Below are 21,574 nucleotides of genomic sequence, written 5' to 3' on the forward strand. Positions count from 1 at the left end.
AAGTGTTAGATTTATTTTTTCGTTTGACTGACCTAAGGTGTCTGAAATATTATCTGAGAGGGATCTCAATCCCGTAGACCACCCATAATAATTCTACCCGCCACAAACACGGTGAAACACACGACACCGTGAAGGTTAGGGTGGCCGTTCGTGATTTAGATAGTATACTATCTGCTAACAATAATATACGAGTATTATAAGTATATACATTTTACATTAAGTAATATAAACTTATTAAATATGAGTAGGTACCTATGTGATATGAAAATGTTGTTGAATACATATTTTAAATTCGGCAATTATTTGGGGTTCAATATTGATTTTTGATAGTTATTGTAAGGTTCTTACGAAACGTTCTGGCTTGAATGAAAAGCATTATTTTTGGGTCATGTGCTCGGTTTGAAAAAAACAATTGGGAATAATATCCATAAGTATATATACGCAATTTCACGAATACACCGCACATGTCAGTTGTAAAACATCAAAAATCCGGGTTTCAAGTGTACTTATATACTTATACCATATTATTATAGTGACTTGACTCGACCGGTGAATGGTTCTCTATACAATTATATACCTACTATTACAACTGTGTTCTGCGGGGGGTTATAGACAAACTATAAAATAGGGCGATTACGTTCATACACGAGACCTAGCAGGTAAAATAAATAATTAATGTTATGGTAGTTCCTACACGACAGAAAAAGGTAAATAAGTTTCTACACGGTAAAAGGCAGGTGCGTATGTTAGTTCCTACACGGTGGAAAAACTATGTAATATTATGTAAGTTCTTCACAGTAAAAAAAAGTTCAAATGCCAGTATAAGTGTATACTTATGCTATATTATGGATCAAGTGTTTTTATTTATTATTAAACTATATTTCATATTATATTAATTAATGTACTAAAACTGTTTATAATGTCTTAAAAAAAATCACAAAAATGCCATATTTACCTAATACATTTCATAAATAAATTGGTGACGACAATATCTTTTGAAAAATAAGGAAAATCGCATAATAAATGTTGTAGATAAATACCATCTTTTCCACCGTAGAGGAACTTCTAACACATCTCATTTTTATATTCGTGTAATATTCATTAACACATCATATTTGTAGGACTAACGCATGCAATTGTTTACCTGCTACTCTCGTGTAGGAACTTACTATTCCCCGTCAAATATTGTTTAAAACCAAGTTAACTAAGTGGTTGGGTCTGAAAGTGTTTTGCATATAAAATTATTTATGTAAGTATATTCAAATAATATTTCCGAAAGTAAAGTTCTTATTTTATTCTGTCGCGTTTCTCTGCGATAATAATATACCCCATGTTTTCGCAGCGCAAATGTGTACTGTAATAATTATTATTAATATGTATTATTATAATATTAGCATATTACAAACCACGGGAATTAATAACAAATATCGAACAAGTGTGTGTTATTAACTATTAAAATATAACATTATCATATTATTACGTATTTTCCTTGTGTGCAGAGTAGACAAATATTTTTTTCTCGTTCAAACTTAGAGCTTTGCATGCATAAATATGGGTTCTTGTAAACGAGCACATTCGTTTAATATTAAATTCGCGCTGCGATAATATTATCAAAACGAAAAAAAACACAATACATAATAATAATAATAATAATAATAATAATAATCTATTATAATAGATAAAATATTATAATATTATATAATATTATTATATATACAATATTATTATAGTTTATTCTTCATCATTGTTTCCTTCCGCAGGTTGTGATGAACAAAAAAAAATTAAGCAAATATGTTATCCCAACAACCAAATTTTATCATCAAATGTTCGCATAATATTCTTCGAGATTGACGTAAACACATATATACACAGTTGCACTATCCCTCTGAGGCGGTTCCGATGTTTACACTTGGTATGTTTGCAGACTGGTTGTAGAATGGAAACACTAAATTAACATTCAAACATACCATGTTGTGTGTTTGCTTATGTTTTAGGCTGTGCGTAGTGATTCTCGGTACACTATTAGATGCACCTGAACAATATCAATATAATATAATATTATTCGCATTAATTTTTCATTAGATAATATCCAACAAACGCTAGAACACAACCGTGCAGAATGCTGAATATAGGTAGGAACCAAATTCCAGTAAAATCCAACAATAACATTACTATCCATATTATGTAATTCGACACCACTTGTAAGTTTAACATACTATCGTTGGTATGATAAAAAACAAAATTGTGCGATGTATATTTTGGGAAATCTAAATATTGATATTATTTTCTGAAACATTCGATGGAAATAGCATAAACATAATTTATATTTCAAGGAAACGTACGTTATTTAAAATATAATTATTTGCTATAGTTCAAAGGACTATGTATAGATACAACAAAAATTATATTGCATCGATAGGTTTTCGGATACGACAATAATTAATTAAACTAATCAATTCTTAAAATGACCAATGGGAGGAACTCATTAAACCAATGTAAATAAGTGTAATGCGTATAATATATTATATAATAGTATACTTATACAACATGTGTGCGGTGTGTCTGAGAAAATAGAAGAAGTACATTGGAATCGTACCAAAGTTTAACAGCTTCTTGGCACAGTAGAAAACGAGGTTTTTTGACTTTCTAATACGACCAAAGTTTGTATCATCTGTGAACAAAAGCTACAATAGTAAACCCTTGAAATCTGCTCGCTGTACTCGTACTGTGTCAAATTAAATTGTTCAAAACTACAAATAGACTGTGACTGATCTCTGTGAGATAACAACGCCAGACTTTAATTAGGAAAAAAACACAATTCCATTGTCAGCTTGTTTTTCGTGTGAAAATGTCGTAATTTGGAAAGTTTGATTTACTTTAAAAGTTTAAAAGGCACACTAATCTAATATACATTTAAGTTCTCAAAAGAGGTTCTCCCTGAATCAAATTACATCCATTCCAACCCTTTCTAACATAAAATTTGTGTAGGTGTAATTACTAATTAGTTTTAATATCCAACGTAGATATTCCAAAATACATATTAAAAGTAACTTTAACAAACAATTAAAATCTTATCTAACTATTTTTATATTAGTTTTTATGATTGAGGAAAATGTACTATTATTAAGTTTCAAAATAATCAAAAGTTAAATATTTTGCGTACCAATGGAAATAAAATAAACCATATCAGATTGTTATGAAAAATGTAAATCTCACCAAGCATCTCGATTATATAAAAAGAAGAACTCAAACAAAAAAGAGGTTTATTGGCAAGAAATATTAAGAACAATCGTCACAGAACTATATCCATATCTCTATGTCGATTTATAACCAACGCTAAACAACGTAGATATATCGGAACTTAAGTATTTTTATAGGTACTATACCAAATTAAAAATTGATACAGCTTAAATCAAAAACTGGAAAAACTATAGCCACGCTCGAGTATACTACAACAATCACTCCAGTTGCGGTGAAAACCAAAAAAACACCATTACTAAAGTGGACACATCCCCCAAAAAATTGCATTATGCAATGATCATCACACTCCCGCGGTTGTACTTTTTCCAAAAATTGCTGAGTTAGTAAGAACATAACCATAAAAGACGATTTAAATTTTAATACCAATACTGTGTCAAACTCAGCATAATATAACATATTCCATACTCAAATAATATTAAATAATATAACCTATTCACATGCTACAAAATCAAAAATAAGCCTCACAAAAATTAAAATGAATAGGTGCATACCAAAATAAGTCCTAACATCCGAAAATACCTCTTTCCTGAACAAATTTAAATCAGATTATAATGTCAGACAATTTATAGGCGATACATATAATACCTACTGATGCAATTAAATTTAGACTCTTTTAATAAATATTATAAGTTAGAATTTCATTCTAAGTTCAATTAAAATAGCAGTGTATAATATACACAACGCTTTTCAATTTCTAATAAATAATCATATTTGCTGCAATATAATATATTAAAAACCAATACAAATATAAAACCATATGATTACACTTAACTGCCTCGAAAAATAATTAATTACCAAAAAGGTACGAGCCAAAAAAAAATGTGGTAGCATTTAACAAATTAACCAACAAACTTAAAAAAAGAAACTTCAAACATTTTAATCAAATCAATTTCACTCGTGATTATTATCACTCACACCCAACTACGGATCTTTATGGCAACTATTAAAAAACCAAATCAAAAGAAGAGACTCAGCTTCTCTATTAGGTACTAAAACTAAATAACTCATTAGCATTTACCGATAAAAAAAAAAAAATTTATTAGTAAATTCTTCCTCGCAAATCTTTCAAACATAATGAAAAATAATAATAATATATTTTTTAAAATAATGGCAAACAAAAATATTCTTTTCCTTACTCACTTTTACAATTCTTGTTTCCTATAAACAAATAACTTATAAAATATGTCAAATACTTACAATAAAAATATAATTAATTTCTGCTTTTAAAACATTGAAATGAATACCAACAGTGGAGTGTTGAGAATATATTATTTTATGCTGTCGACGGTAAATTATGAGATAGACGAACGGAAAACAAGTTTTTTTAACTTTTGATGCTTTTAAAAAGTTTAAAAAAATAGTATTATGTGTATAAAACATAGATTATAATAAAAATAAATATTATAAAGTTTTCAAATTAGATTAAAAACAACCTAATTAATAACAATAGTTTACAATAAATTTTAAAAACCATTCGTAACGCAAAGTTTGAAATTAATTTAAGAATTGTGTGCACGCATAGTATATTATTACATTTTTACTTCTTTGTCCATTAATAATTTCTTAAATAAATCGATAAGGCCTCCGTCTACATTCGTGTGCGCACACAATTCTCATGTGGCATCACGGTGAAACGTCGTAGTCCGTTTATAATATTTATAAGTTATAACAGTATAATGTTTTCAAGGATCGATTTCGCACCAATCCAGTTTCATTATTTGATGTGCGCGAGAAGAAAACGGTCATTGAAAAATAGTGGCGCAAAGTCCAATGGCGTACAAAGGATTTTTCCATGGGGAGTGATAATATTAAATTCGTGTCACAATAGGGAAGAAAATAAACGACACCTCAATGGCACTACAACTATACTACTGGCTCCTATTATACTACTGACGCACCAAAACAAAACAGAAAAAAGGTAGGTAACTTCAATTTCAGTCGAAACGGATTTGTTTTTTTTTTTTTTCCAGGAGTTATGTTATGGCCACATGTATACCTATGGACTAAAGGTGATTGTTATCTATTCATTTCAGTGGAAAAAATACGCAGTTACCTATAAATGGTCGAAAACGCCAATTCGAAATAACTGAATATTGATTCCGTTGTTATTACAGTAAAAATAAGTCCAAATTGAATAGAGTAATTGACCCGAATATGGAATAAATAGCTGTCCAAGTATAAATGTCCCTTAATATACCGGTATTTTTTATTTCTATTGTTTTAATTTACAAGGAATTAACTATGAATAATTTACAATATGTAAGAAAACTGTATGGCATATTCTCACGTTAGGAAACGTATAGGAAAATATACATTTATATAACATAATGTTATCGTTGTTGGATATTATTATTTTTTAATGTTGAAATGTAGTTTTGGGTGACCGTTAGTATTTTTATTATGAAAAAAGTCGATATCTATTAATAGCTAACTACTTGGCATAGAACCATCAGTATAGTGAAGTTGTGCTGGACCATTGATCATTCGAATTTTCAAATTAATTTGTGTGGAGATGCATAAGGCGTTGCAGTTATTAGACGTAGGGTGCAGATGGATTGAAATGGTTTAAGTTTGCGAATTTTCGACGTATTGGTTTACGGTTTACCCAATAATTTAATTCCGCAAGTCCAAAGTGTTCTTATTATTGTTTTGTAAATTTGTTATTTAAGTTTATTTTTGCTTTTGATATTGAATGTATAGTGGGTGTGGTTTTGAGTGGATTAATATTTTATTTTTGTATCTATATCTGCTGTGCCAAAGTTAGTGTTTTGTGTGAGGTTATCCCTAGATAGATGTTTTGTCGATTGTCGACTTGCGGTTGGGTTGTTTTCATATTTACTGGATTTGTTGGCAGACTTTTTGACTAATACAACTTTAACTTTTGTTTGATTTATTTTAATTTCTCTCTTCATAATATGTACTCGTTTTTAAAATAGATTGAGATGTAATTGGAGACTTTGTGACCGTATTGAAGTCTTAACTATAACAGTAGGTATGGCTGTCATTGGACAATTTATTATGACAGGACTATTTGATTTATTTAGGATCATCTGCGATGTACATCATAATATTATTGTATAGTTATGGTGACAGACCACTTCCCTGTGGTATTATGATGACAATGTATTAATAGAAAAAAACTGTATCACCGATAAGGTTCAAGAAATAATTTAAATAATATCAACGCAGTAGAATACGTTTTTTTATTACACTAGTGGTAGGTACATCATTACGGCTCCATTGCGACTAGTAACGTAAAGGGACGCATTAAATTTTTTTACCCTTGAAAATACACCTTCATTATACCTTTATTATATTACCTATAATAGTATGGTCTACCATTGGCAGTTAGTGGAAAGTTAATGATATAATATGACACTCCGTACACATTCGAATTAATTATCACATTACACTATACTAATAAAACATACACTGTACGACTTATTGTAATTATTGATTATTTTTTTTTACACGCCTATTTTAATTTTAACGCGTTGAGTTCCATTTATTTCGTTTCGGTTTCCTATATCGAATTCCGGAAACACGAACCGCAGGTACAAATATTTAAATAGCCTATGGTGATTTATAACGCTTCCTATTGAACTTCACAATAGTCCTATTATACAGGTCTATTCGGGTATTAAAATTTCACAAAAATCTAATATTGTATCTACCAACAGTAAGCCCGTAATCATTACTACTATGTTTTTTTTTTTTACAACGACCGATGAAAGGAAGTATTTTTTTTCCACTCTACAAAACCAATTATACGTTTAATGATGAAATATAATATCAAAAATCATTGATGATATTCAAAAAAACGAACAAAATATTTAATTAATTTTATTTCTAAGAAGACCTATAAAATAATGTTGTAATATTTGCTATTGTTTTAAATTTTCTTACACAGAACAAAAACTATTGAAACAATATCGAATTCTCGTTATAGGGAACCTATTACAATTTTTGATGTTAAAATCCAAATTTAGTTAGTGAATTCTAAGCGTACCTACTGCAACCAATTGTTATGATTACAGCCATAAACATAAATTATATTATTACATAATATTTAGTACAAAATTCATCATTATAAATATGCTTCAACAAAATAGAAAAATAAATCCAATTACAAATTAAATTTTAATTTTGCAGATTTAAAAAATATTAATTTAAATAAAATCAGCCTTTAAACACGTTACACATAATATTATTATGAAACATGTAGCAACATTTATTTTAGTATAATTAAGTAATCTTAAGAAAAAAAATAATATATAATAATATATTCCTATTATTGAATTAATTATTAGTTGGTATTCGTTGGGCTTACTTAATTCAAAAAATGTATTATTTAGGACAAGAATTATTGACACCTATACATAACTTTTATGAACCTACTTATTATTTTATTTTAAATTGCATTTGAAAAATAATAATATAATATCTATTATAATTAATAAAAAACTAATCAAAATTAATAAAATTAATCAAAAACTGTGAAAAGGACTTTTGGAATTAATAATTATAATAATTGTGTGTCTGCTATCAATGTACGCGTGTTTCTTTTTAACGATTATGCGTCAACGATATGGAACTTAAAACACTTAAGTCTTAGCACAGTTTAGTACCTACCTATGTATATATAATAATGTACTTTTCACCGCTTGCATTTTAGGTTTTGTTATGGACATATTATATTTAATTGAAAATGTAAGAATAATGTTTTATTCGGTCAATTTATGAAAGTATATTATTATAGTTGTTTTTTAAGTTAGTACAATATTTTCTAACGTTACATTATTTTGCCTAGTAGTACAGTATAATATAAACCAATTCCCCCACTTCATTAACCCAACAGGAACATTTAAGAACGCTAATCGCAAGCATGTTTTGGTACCTCATAACATGTGATTTTTCCATACGAACGAACACTTTTCTTTCTCTATAAAATTAATTCAGTATTATGTCGTTCGACAATAGAAAATTATGGTATTAAAGAATGAGATATTTTATTGCGTGTTGCGCAGGTGTATTATAATTTATAATGCAGCGTATTTATTATGTAGCACTGAAATGAGTTGTGACCACTTTTGTTTTGTGTACCCACAGTTAAACTATAAATTATCGTTTCCGATTAATTTCTGGAAATATTTTGCAAGACTATATTTTTAATTTCGTATTTTAATGCTCGTTCGACCGCACCGCGTCATTATAATATATTTTAATACATTATAAATAATGTAAAAATAAACTATTGTACAAAATCACCCAAAATAATACACGCTCGGGAGTAATAACACCGAATTGCGGCTACAATTATCACTAGTAAATGAATGAAAGCATAATATTATAATATTGCATTTGGTATGTTTGACTACAGAGCTATGCAGGTACTCACAGTAGACGATCATCCTTTTGATCATGAAATCTTCATCATGGTACGTGGACACGACACACCTGTAGTCGCCGGACAGCTCGATGGTCGGATTGATGATGTGCAAGGCCCTGTGTACGATAATAATATATAGAAATACGCAGTTATTGATTAGTTAGTGTAAATTTGCTATGTATACCTATTACCTATTACCAGTTATCACAGTTGTTCACGAAGTATTATGTCAATTAAAGAGTCTACTTATTGACGACTTTTTACGGTTAATTCGGAGCAGTTGCCAGATCGTACAACAGTAATGAATTATTTAAATCTTTTAACCAATATAACATATTATAACGCTACGAGTAATCCCCGATTTGTGGATTAAGTCGACATTACTCGGGTAGTCGGCTATGAGATTCGAGTTTACCCAATCAGCCTGGGCATAGGTTGCTGTTGTGGGGTCTGAGACAAAATAATTTGGTTATTTTTTTTTCACATTACCCGAGTAATTCAAGATTAGCAGCACCGGAGCTTGGGGAATCATGGAATGAATATTTTAATTTTTTTACTTTGTTAGAATTTTAATTTATATCCGTGCAATGATTGTAACCACTAAATGTATTTACAAAATAATATTCATACGAAAAACTTTTATTCTTTTTTTTTTTCACGTGAAGCGTGGCGAAATAAATTGTATGGAATTTAAAATTTGTATCATTTAAGATGATATTTTAATGTCGGACAGTCTTAGACGAAATGCTTCAATATACACCATGCATTGTCTCCGCAAACCCGACAACCATCGACTCTGTCGCTTACTGGATTAGTATTGAATAGTAATTTTTTTCATCAATTTTAAAATAAATTGCTTTGATATATTATTATAATTGTATTCAACTTTTGTATTATAATATGTATATTGTATACGTTTTTTTTTTGGAATGAATTTGATTGCACACAGTTATATATTTTCTAGTCGTTTCGATTTGAAACAAAATAAATATGGTATTAAATATGATTATATTTTGAAATTGCTTATTTTGTTCTCTTTCACAACATAATAAATAATTTATTTTTACCATCGACTTTACCCAAGAACTTGTGGTTAGGTTAGTTATCCGGGTAGGTATTGGAAATATTTCCCAACGGCCATTACTAACATTTACTTTCCAATGGATAATGTATGAAATCGGATAAGGTTATCTTACCCGAGTAATGTCGACTTTAACCGATATCGGGGATTACCCAAAACATAAATATATATATAATTGAGAAGGTAATATTCATCGTGTAATACACAATAGTAAATATTTTCTTGTATAATATTATAAGTGTCAGCATTATTTTTTTATTAATATTTCTAAATATTCAGTGTTATATAATTATATAATAGGTAGAAATATTATTATAACCTTTTTAAAAAGGTACACGGTATATAATATTGTAATTATGTAATTAATGAAGAGAATTGGAAATATTAAATTAATCATTTTATTTGTTTACAAAAGACGGAATTTTAATATTATCGGATGTTTATTAATTTATGTTATTCCGGGTAGTCCAAACAATTCGTTGAAATCATGAACATTATTTTGTTAGTAAACGTTCATAACATTTTCATTTTTAAAACCTAATTCTTCACAATGTAATACAATATTCATGTTTCATAATACGCCATGAATACTTTTCACAGAATTTAGTGAAAATTGCAGTTTAAACTAAAAAATATGATTTTCCTCAAATTAATTTAGTTTCTTGTTGCATTTTAATTATTAACCATAGAAACTTGAAATAGTCCACTGTTGGTTATATATTATTAAAATAAGTACCTATATTTTAAAAATATTCAAACTAATTATATATTATGCTAATTATTAGTATGGCAACATGCAATTTTCTAATTTTCTAATTTGTTAAGTTTTTTTTTATTTATCAACATGTTTGATTTTAGGTATAAAGTATTCAAAGAAGAAATCTAGGTTTCTCATTAATTGTTCATAAAATCGTTTTAAACCCATAATATATAAATATATGTATAATTACTGTAGATACATTTCGTTGTTCATATAAACACTTTAAACTCGAATGGTTGATAGAATTCGTCTAAATTATATCAAATTTCATATTGTGGTCAAAAGGTTCATTCAAGGTTCTTCATTAGTGTTATTTTTAGTAAATCAATTTTTTTAGTAAATACTTTGTACACCGTAATATAATTCTTTAAAATATATTATAAAATAAACTCTTAAGGAGGTGGCTGAATCTAAGGTGGTATCTATGTTCATGACAATTGTGATCGGATTTACTGGCGAATAAAAAACGTAAAAAAATAATGATAACGTGTATCATCGCCTACCTAATATTTGAATAGTATATTATTATCATATTACCTGTGCATGGTATCATTGTCGTCAGACACCTTGTAGTCGAGATTGGCACGGTGACGGAACACGCCGATGCTCAAAGGTTTCTGTCCAGGAATCCACTGATAAACCGGTCTGGCGCTATTGTTGAAATACCAGGCGACCACTAACCCGATAGAATTTGGACGTAGCGTGTACAAGCAATCAAGCACGACGCCATTTTTGATGCTGGCCATCACGGAAGTCGGCACTCGAAGTTCGGTGAGTGTTACACCACCTGCAACATACAACAACATCGAAAACGGCGTCAAAAAGGGCTCATGAGAAGTAACCATAATATTACAGGTAATGGTAAAGTAAAATGTGAGAGGTTAACTAAATATACGGTAAATGTTTTCGCATTTTTATTCGCAAAGATAAATTAATTAATAAAATACTGAATTTTAGTAGAATAGATTTTCAATCGAATAACTTCACATGAAAATTTTGGAGTACACTTTATATCCTTATACTTAAAAATAAATAAACACAGACAAAACAAAAATTTTAAAAATAATATAATATAGAAACTAGTTGATATTAAACCGACACATTCCTAGTTTAACTCATTATCTAATATAATAAAAAATACTTTGATACGCGCCTCAATTTAAATATCGTATTCAAAATAAGTGCAATTTTGTTTAATGATTAAGAATAAATATAAATAAAAAGAAACCATTTTTATTTTGTTATTTGCGATTTTTGTAAATAAACAAAAATTATTCACATAAAAGCAGGACCATCTACTATAATATAGTATATTTAGTCGATAAACCTGATTGGTCATTGGCCACGACGCGATGACGTATTGGCGTGAATACATTCGAAATCGATGGGAAAGCGATTTCTACGATGGCCCTCAGGATCGTACATTGGTTTTACGACATACTGAATAAATTGAAACATTTCAGGATATCCTCGTCCGATTTATGAATACACGATAATAATAATAATAATAAAAAAAAAACGTTTTTAAAAAAAAATGCATGTGTCATTTTTAGGACTGACTTGCTCGGCGCGCACTGATGATCCCGTTTCTTCGTTTCCTTCAAATAAACTTATTGTAACACCACATGTGTGCCGGACAGAAAACTATCTGTGAATAAAATTACATCACCATTCTACCAGAGATGGACGTGCTCGGAATATAGTGCGCAAAGTTTTCTGTTGACACGGCCACATTTCACTACATAGATGATCATGTTCGAATAAAGGTTTTATAAACAAAAAATATAAAGAATAAAATGAACACGTGACGTTTTCAAATAGATAGAAACGCATGTTGCGACGTGTTTTCCGCGTAGTTGCGATCTTTGCGAATTATGCGATCTGAACGCTGAATCGTTGATTACAACTAACTATCATTGTTTTTTATTTCGATATCATTTTATTAATAGTATAACATTCACCCTAAACATTACTTAGAATATGGCGTTTTAAGATGACGCCGATTCCTCGTATCGGCTGCAGCCAGGCATTATTATACTGGGTGGGTGGGTGCTTATAAGCGATCATACAATTTGATAAAATGTTCCTCACAATACATGGCTCTTACAGCAATTAGCAAATACCTCTTAAAGCAACAGTTTTTTATTTTCATAGACATTTGGTCTTTTAATTTTGAAGAACTTCAATAACATTTAAACGAAAAATTATAGGATTTCAGTTATTATATTGTAATTCAAAAAATACTAAACGTATGGGTTCGAAACTTTTTCCTAATGCAAAATATATTATTTCTTATCATAAGTCAATTTGACTAATTTATTATAAAAGCTACATATACTGTAAACTAATAACTTCGTTCTATTCAAAACGTGGTTTTGAGCTAAAAAAAAATGTAAAAAAAAATAGCCTTTAATAACTATTACTTAATATTTGCTATTTTTTTGAATAAATTAGTCCAACCGTACTACCCACAGTCTGGACCCCGATATATATGTGATGGTACTAAATTTTTTTTAAGAATGATGACAAGTATATGATTTTAATACATACTTATATAAGGAACTGGATATTATATTAATTGCCTAAATCAAGGTAGCTTCAGAGTTACAACAAAAAATTGTCCTAAAAGGAAGGTGGATTTTCTCCCTAAGTCTTGCAGTCTACTTATACGAAAATAAATGATTAAAATTAAATTAAAATTAGAACTAGTTGCTGATAAATCGTGAAGTCTTCTCTCAGAATCGTTTTTTGTATGTAACCATAATATTATGTTATTGAATTCCAATTCAACACAATATTTACATTACAGTAATACCTGTTTGATGGACAGCGTGATGTGCAATGCACTCGAATATATTAGTAGGTACACAATAGTAGAGCGACTTAAGCTTTTCTTGATATCTGGAGACATTTATACCAATGAAGTTAACATGGAATATGCTTATTATAAAATTAGTGAAAATTAGTAGGTAAGTTAAATATAAAGATGTGTAAAGAATATGGACGCATCCGCATGACTTCTTTCCTACTGCATTTAATTAAATATTCTCATATAGTTTATTAAACTCCTCCCTCTTATAAGATGTACCATCTCCATCTGGGTCTCGCGTCCAGATCCCTTGAATATTGATATCGTGCACCCTGTACAATAATTACATATCTGGATTATAATGTAATCATGTAATCAGCAAATGAAAAAAAAATACCGTTTGGAATTAAACGAACGACGGACGAAAGGGAAAGGATTTATTTTGCTAATAACTATGGACTTTTGTGACACGTACATGGAATTATAATATTGTATATACAAACACAAGCTTTGAACCGTGTCGCAGGGAGTTAATTTTATTATCATATTATGATAAATCTCGTTATCTCTTCCCTCTTTCCCATTACTTTCCCATACTATTATTATCATCATCATCAAACCAGGTTCGTTCTGCGTTCGTATCGAGTGGCATATTTTTTTATTTGTACACGCGACACGAGACGATAATAAGTAGAAAACAACAACAAGGACTGTCGAATAACTCTGAAACATGTACGTTTCACACAGAGGATCCAAAAAAAAACCACGTTCAGATATTATATCATTACGCTCACAATATTATAATATATACGTCAATAAACGCATATTAAGCATATATATCGTATGATCATTGAATATCATTCATTCGAGTTCACATACGCCTATAAAATGCAATATATTATATTACAGTAATGTTCGAGTGAAACTTAACAAGCCTATACTCGTCGAGACGGTTAAGGGCGTTATTATTATTTATTATTATGCCAAACGACGACGAATAATAATATTATTATGTTTTAACAAAACCGTTCATGTCTGTGCAAGCAATCTCAAAATACATTTCGCGAAAACGAGCTCACGATTTATGTTTTCAGATGCAGATAGCATAATATTATTTAAATTATATCACGGACAAGTACGAACGATCTACAAATGAAATCCAATTCCATTAAAAACCGAGTGTTTACTTTCGTGAGATTTTAAAATTTTTTTTCAGCAAACAGTAATTTTCACTCGTCAACTTGAATGCGCGCATTCGTATGCACAGCATTCCAATTTAAAGTAAAAGCAAGACAGCATTCGGCCGATCTTATACTATAATATGTACGCGTGCGGGTGTGCGTGTGTGGGTATGGGCGTGTGAGTGTGCGCGTTTTGTTTGCCGTCTAAATGTTTAATAATGGAATCTATAATGGGAGACCGTGTAGTGCACTTTCAGGTACCTATAGAGTAAACAGTTATCAAATGGAGATTCTTGTTTCAAAACGTGGGTGCAATTGAACATAGCGAATTTCACGTACCGTATACCAAATTAACTCACCAGGTTTCGAACGGTTTTTATATGACGATTGGTTACTAAAAATTGAATAATATATTATATACAGTCTGTAGGTGGGTACTTTGTGTGTCATATTGTGTTATTTTAAAACATCAAACAACTGTTAAGTAGAATTTGTATTTGACTTGTATTTATTTACATCAGGTACAATACATTTTCGCTATAGCCAATATTATGCATCGACTAATTAAATTCAAATGCTAATAGGAAAATCGGGAAAAATCATATTATATGTACCCTTTAAAATAATAAAAAAAATATTTGAAATAATAACTTTAATACAAATTTTAACCTATATGGGACAAAATTTAAAAAAAAAAAACATTTAAAAACAATGTTACAAACGGATAATGTACATTTCAATATGTTACGTTTATGTATTTATTTTTTAATCGGATCCGAAAACTAATATCAATGAAAAATAATAATATCAAGTACCTATATATAGGAATTACGAAAATGCTTGAATTTATCAAGTTACAATTTGTATTTTTACATTATTATTTACCAATATATTTTTATCCTTTGATACAATAATATACAATTAAATATGACATCAATTAGGCATAAAATAAACTAGTAAGATCAACGTTTTTGTAGATTAGGCCAATTATTGATCGTCAAATGTCAAACTTCACATTTTTCACTATTTTTTTTTTTTTTTAGAAATTTCTTAATGCATTCAGTATAAATACAGTGATTAGTTTCGTTGTTCATAATTCTAATAATTGTGTGTTTTTCTACACTACTACAGATGTAGTTATATTATGATGATCATAGTAAATAATGTAGGTACCTACTTAACATATTTATGTAGGTGGAGCGTGATTAAGTTCTACAATAAGTTAATACACTTCTACTTCCACAGTTCCAATCAACGAAATACATATTATGCACTTCTTAATATGTCAGAACTATTTTTACTATGTTTACAACACATTTTAGTATAAGTAACTGGTCTTTATTATTTGTTGTTATCATATATATTAATATGTGTACTCGTTAATATTGTATAAGGTACGTAATCCACATTATGTAAATACGTATTAGTATATCACTCCCAATTTCCACTGCTGTCATTTGTAACTAAAAAGAAAAAATATATATTTATACAGAGTGAATCAAAATGCTCATTCATATATTTTTTCTTTTTATAATGAACTTATTCAAAAACTGATTTTCAGAATTTTCAAGTATCTATCTACAATAGTTAAATACCATTTTTAAATAATTTGATTTTTTTACGTCATGACGTTTTAATGTCGAGTTTATATTTTCAAATAAAAACCATCCTTTGTTTCTGTAAATTGTGATTATTTTGAAAATATTGGTGCATCTAAGCACAAATTTGAACGAGTAGTTTCTCAATAATTATTAAACTGTATATAGTGTATATATAATAAGGATGATAATCTATTATGATAAGAGTACTAATATGGGAGCCATTTAATTTTAATTTTATAAATTACAAAATTAAAGTTATTAACATTTATAACAAATAGCATTTTGTTTTGGAAAAATTGTCCGAGTGAAATAACTAATAAGTTATTGAACGAATAATACGTCATATGTATTATATATATTTCTAAATTTCAAAACCCAGAATTGGAGTAAAATATGCGTTAGAGACAGCATCAGGCATAACAAAAAATACCCAACCATTTCTTTCATATTATTATTATTATTATTATTTATTATTGTGTTTTTATTCATCAACTCAATTATTGTATAATAATATAAAAGTAGGTAGGTACCAGCTACTGCAGCTGTAATAAACAATACCGTAGAATATACATACAAAAGAATATCGTATGATTCCATGTTTTAATCTAGTTACATAATTGAGTTTGAGTTGCATTAAGAGATTACAGCGTGCGTGTATATTATATGATTATTATCATAATATAATAATAATATGACGATGATGATGATGATTTCATAAAACTCGAATTGATTATCGTACAGGAGAATTAAAACAAACGCGATAGGGACACACTATAATATTATATATATATATATCATTACGTCGTATTATAATATTAAATATTCACTGTGTTCACTCGTACACCCGTAAAACAATATCATCCCCCGTCAGTCGATAAATGCATAATATACTATGTATATATATATATGTATATAGTTCAGGCTGTGTGCGTAGTATTATCGGTATTACATATACCCATATATATATTTTGTAAATGTACACGTGCCCTAGTACATATATGTGTGTATTATTTTATATGTCTATAAAACACTTTGACACCGCGTAGGTGTGTGTGTGTGTGTGTATATATATATATTGTAAAGCGACGTGGGATGGCGCACAAATGCTCCGAAATCGAATAAAACCGTGATCGGTGAAAATATAATAATATATGAACGACGTCGACCCGGTCGACACGAACAAAGTTGGTACTTTCGCACGAGAAAAATCCGACGTCAGAGCCGCCGATAGTCATAATAATAATAATACTGATGACGATAATAATAATAATAATAATAATAATAATAATAATAATAATAATAATAATCATAACAATAATAATAGAAACTGCAATTTAAAACATGAAAAACACCGTGAAACTGTAAGCACCTAAACGTAGAAAATAAAACTCGACCGTGCTTAATTATTATATATATATAAAAAAAAAAAATAATAATAATAATAATGAAAACCCGTGAGCTTAGACGACGTCTGCAGCAGCAGTTATAGGTAGCGGCAGAAAGTTTTCCGTCTGATGCGGACCTTCGGAGGCGCGTGTGCAATTCGTACGCATTTTTCTTCGCCCCGCAATAAAACGTCGAAATTCCGTTTGAGTCTAGCACTCACACACACACACACACACACACACACACACGCACACACACACACACGCACTAGGTGACTTTCGAGCCGAAACCCGGACGGCGGCGGCCGCACCACAATCTATAGGTCTTAGGTCTAAACCCACAGACCGTTTAACGACTGCGAAATGCCGGTGTAGAATTGGTCGTCCCGGACGGAGTTGGGGTGCAGGCGAGGGGCGGGGATGTGGAGACGCACCGTATCTACCTTGTTTTAATTGAAGACCCCTGGCAAAGGGTTTAAAACCGTGATCTCGGCACTTAATTATAGAACTCGCGCTCGCGCGCGACGATAAATGTTCGTTTAATGCGTTTCGTGGGGACGACGACGACGACGACGTTTTCCTTTACGATTCGCCGCCATTTTTCGGTCCGCAGATCGTCACAAAATTAAATAATTTAACGTCCTGAAAGGCATTCCGGGATCAAAAGCATTATGTGCATCATGTTAGCTGCTGCTGCGAGCACCGCTGCGTCCCTCGTCCCGCGCGTGTACACGCGATGATAACACATAATATAATTTCGTTTCTACAATTATTGTAAATTATTCACATCGTTATCATAATATTTGATAATAATATTTCGTTACTACCACGTGACACTACTGTATTCATACGTCATCGTCTAAGTATAGTATAACATCCATACGCGACATACACCTATATATAATATTATTATTACACGAAGCCTGTCTGGTTTACGTCTCGCGACGTTTTAAAGTCAACATATGGCTGTCATCGTGCATTGTAAACATGTTTATAGTTTTAATAACGATCGTGCGCAGAAGTTTTTCCTTTCGGGTTTCCATAAATTGTCGTACGGACTTTGTCCGATTTTTATTGCTTGCGTGATTTTATACTCTGCAATAACTTATTTATTTATTCATACGGCAGTAAAACAAGAAAACATGAATACCGCGGGATACTAATTAAGACTAATTATACCATCAACAAAAAAAAACAGAAAACCGATAACAGGAATACAATAATAAACACAAAATTAAAACAATAATAAATAAATGTCCATTCGTAATGTGGCTATAATTTGATGTCTCTATTAGTTATATTCATTATATTGCTGCTGTATACATGTCTTCACGTTTACACAGGATTTCTTTGTAAAAAATTAGGTATATTGGGTGTCGTGGGTGGCCGCAGCCATAATTCACGCTTGGCATTACATTACATTTCACTTAAGAAACAAAGATTTTATTGTACCATATGATGGTGTATCCACATATTCCATGTACGTAAGTGAATTAAGGGGAGGCTCACTCTCCCCTGCATTGATTGTGGCCAGGAGGTTTCACTGTCGGCTCTTATTCGTCCACTATTGATGATTCGTATTTATTTTTCCAAGACTTAGTTGCATTAAAATCGGTGCTGTTCAGTGTGACGACGGATTTCCACGGTGGATTGAGAGGAGGGAGGGCTCTGGAGGGCACTCTCAAATGTGCATCGATTTGCAGACTGCAGACAGCAGCAGGTGTCTGAAGACTGCATAATATTTGTCTCCATTAAATTAGTAACACATTTATAGGCATCGTCGGAGCTGCGATATTGCTTGGAATAAGTATATACATTGAAGGGAAGTGGATTTTATTGTACACTGCAGTTGAGTTGAGTATCGACCTTTTTGACGCACACGCTTTTAAACTGGACTGGATCGTAGTAGTCTGTAGCTATACTAAATTATAGTAGTACACACCTTTCATCAGCATATTATAAAACAACATATTATTAATATATTCTGTATTTATATTTCATACGAGCGGCTTTAGATATATGAAACTACAAGTAGATACTAGGAAAATCATTCACGAAAATGTAATTTCTGATTTGATGTATCATTCGATCAAAGTTGACCTAATTTAAAATTCATTAATTTTTAAATGTTGACATAATAATATACAAATAAAATTTAAAACTTAATTTCCTAAAATGTACATAGCGATATGGCACCACCAACTTAACCTAACTCAACAACCGGCAACAACCTCGTTGAAATTATTATTTTGTTTCTATTTCTGGCTGTCAATCACTTTCCAGGAGGAAGTGGTCGAGTTTAAAAACTATTTTCTCGGTGTAACTGCCGTAGTTCTAGTGAATATTACCCACTGTCAAAGTTTGCGTGTTTATCAACGACCTTATTTCCAGTATATAGTTAACCAGTGTTTTGTAAACGCAATAAATATATAATAATGCATAACATGTTATTATGTATGTTTTCAAATTATTATAAAATAGTATGAACATATTTTAACAATGTTAACTAATTTTTAATTGTTTCAATCGAATTTTCTCCAACATTTTTTTTCTTATATTAAAACATATTTATTTTTTTTAGCATTATTCATAGTAATATACATACCTACTAGACTATGACTTTATTCAATTTAATTAAATCTATTCAAATTAAAACATTTTACGCTTGCATTAAAATATTGAATACAATAAAATGGAACAGTTATATTTCATCAAGGCTTTTAACATAATATTAAAAAAAAATGATTTTTATGAATATTATGAGTGAGACTGAGACTAAAGGTACATTTGAGTTGGTTATTTTATCCGCCACATTATATTACTATGATCAAAGAGTTCGCATAAATTGATTATAAAATTTTTTAGTTCGAAATAATGTATTTAATCTGGGTTATTTTTCGATTACATTCTTAAAGAGCTACATTTTCATGTTTTTGTTGACCAAAGTAAATTACTTAAATTGGTTGTTGGAATTCATACGCATAATACAATATTACAAAAAAAAAATATATCATATTAAAGACCTCTAAACTGTATAACTGTGTTTTCCCAAATAATTTTTAAAAAGAATAAATTAAAGTGCACGTTGGTAAGGGTTGGAGTGGATACAATACAATTTAACCAGATTTTTGTTTTGCTTAGCAGAGTATTAAAAATAAAACGATAAAAGTATAAATAAAATAAAATAGTAATAATAATAACAACAATAATAGTAGTAATAATGGAACAACGTAAAGGCGTAGAATGTCATCAAAGGTTTTTGAATAGTTTAAAAACAAAATTAAATCTAACAAAACTTCTTTGTAGCTAAGTCTTGACGCGAAAATTATTCCGGTTTCGTTATGCAGCGTTGTTTATACAGGGTGTTTGAAATTATTTTCTATCTTCTACACAATATCCCGCCGAACAACCCACCCCTCGCCAAATAACATTGGTGCGTATAATATGACGTTTCATATTGAATATAATACGGTTAAATTTACCCGATATTTAAAAATTCAACAATATCTGTGGTTCATAATATCTGCTCGTTAAGCCAAGGCATATTTATATCATTATACGTAATATTTATAAAAATATTTATTACATATTTTTGTTTCCTTCCCAATTAAAATGTTTGATACCAGAGAACCACCCTGTGAGGCACAAAAGTAATAATCGACACGATCGATGGTGGTTTGAAAGGGGAACGCGTAAGATGATCCACCCGGAGAAATGAGAAGTAAATTGTATAAAGAATTCTCCCCTTTGGTTATATTACTGTTATTATTATTATTATTATTATTATTATTACGACAGCAGCCAGTAGGTTTAGATTACTCACTATAATATTGTGCCGCGCAGTTTACAGCCACAATATCAATTTTCTTGGGAGATTGTTTGGCAATCATATTACACATCCGTAATTATTAGTTTACTAGTCGTAAAAAATACAAAAAACATATTTTAATTTAAAATAATATTGTGTATTCATCATCGACGATTTAATGACGTGGCCCTGTGTGATAATAATATTGGAGAGGATAATAAAATAGGTATACTATATTTTTACACGAACACTCGAACCATTTCACTTCGATTACAATATTCATATAATATTATGTACAA

General features: G+C 29.9%; 1 protein-coding gene across 1 annotated transcript in view; it reads right to left on the reverse strand.

Annotated features, from left to right (window-relative positions):
* LOC132934541 (uncharacterized) overlaps positions 1–21,574 on the reverse strand; it is a 424,794-nt gene that overhangs the window by 221,805 nt on the left and 181,415 nt on the right. Inside the window, exons 3-4 of the mRNA XM_061000860.1 lie at positions 11,029–11,278; positions 8,660–8,766 (exon numbers count right to left, since the gene is read on the reverse strand). Of these exons, the coding sequence (XP_060856843.1) occupies positions 8,660–8,766; positions 11,029–11,278 (357 nt within the window). The remainder of the gene's footprint in view (positions 1–8,659; positions 8,767–11,028; positions 11,279–21,574) is intronic.

The sequence above is a fragment of the Metopolophium dirhodum genome, chromosome 1 (genome assembly GCF_019925205.1).
Source record: "Metopolophium dirhodum isolate CAU chromosome 1, ASM1992520v1, whole genome shotgun sequence".
In the NCBI taxonomy this organism is placed as follows: domain Eukaryota; kingdom Metazoa; phylum Arthropoda; class Insecta; order Hemiptera; family Aphididae; genus Metopolophium; species Metopolophium dirhodum.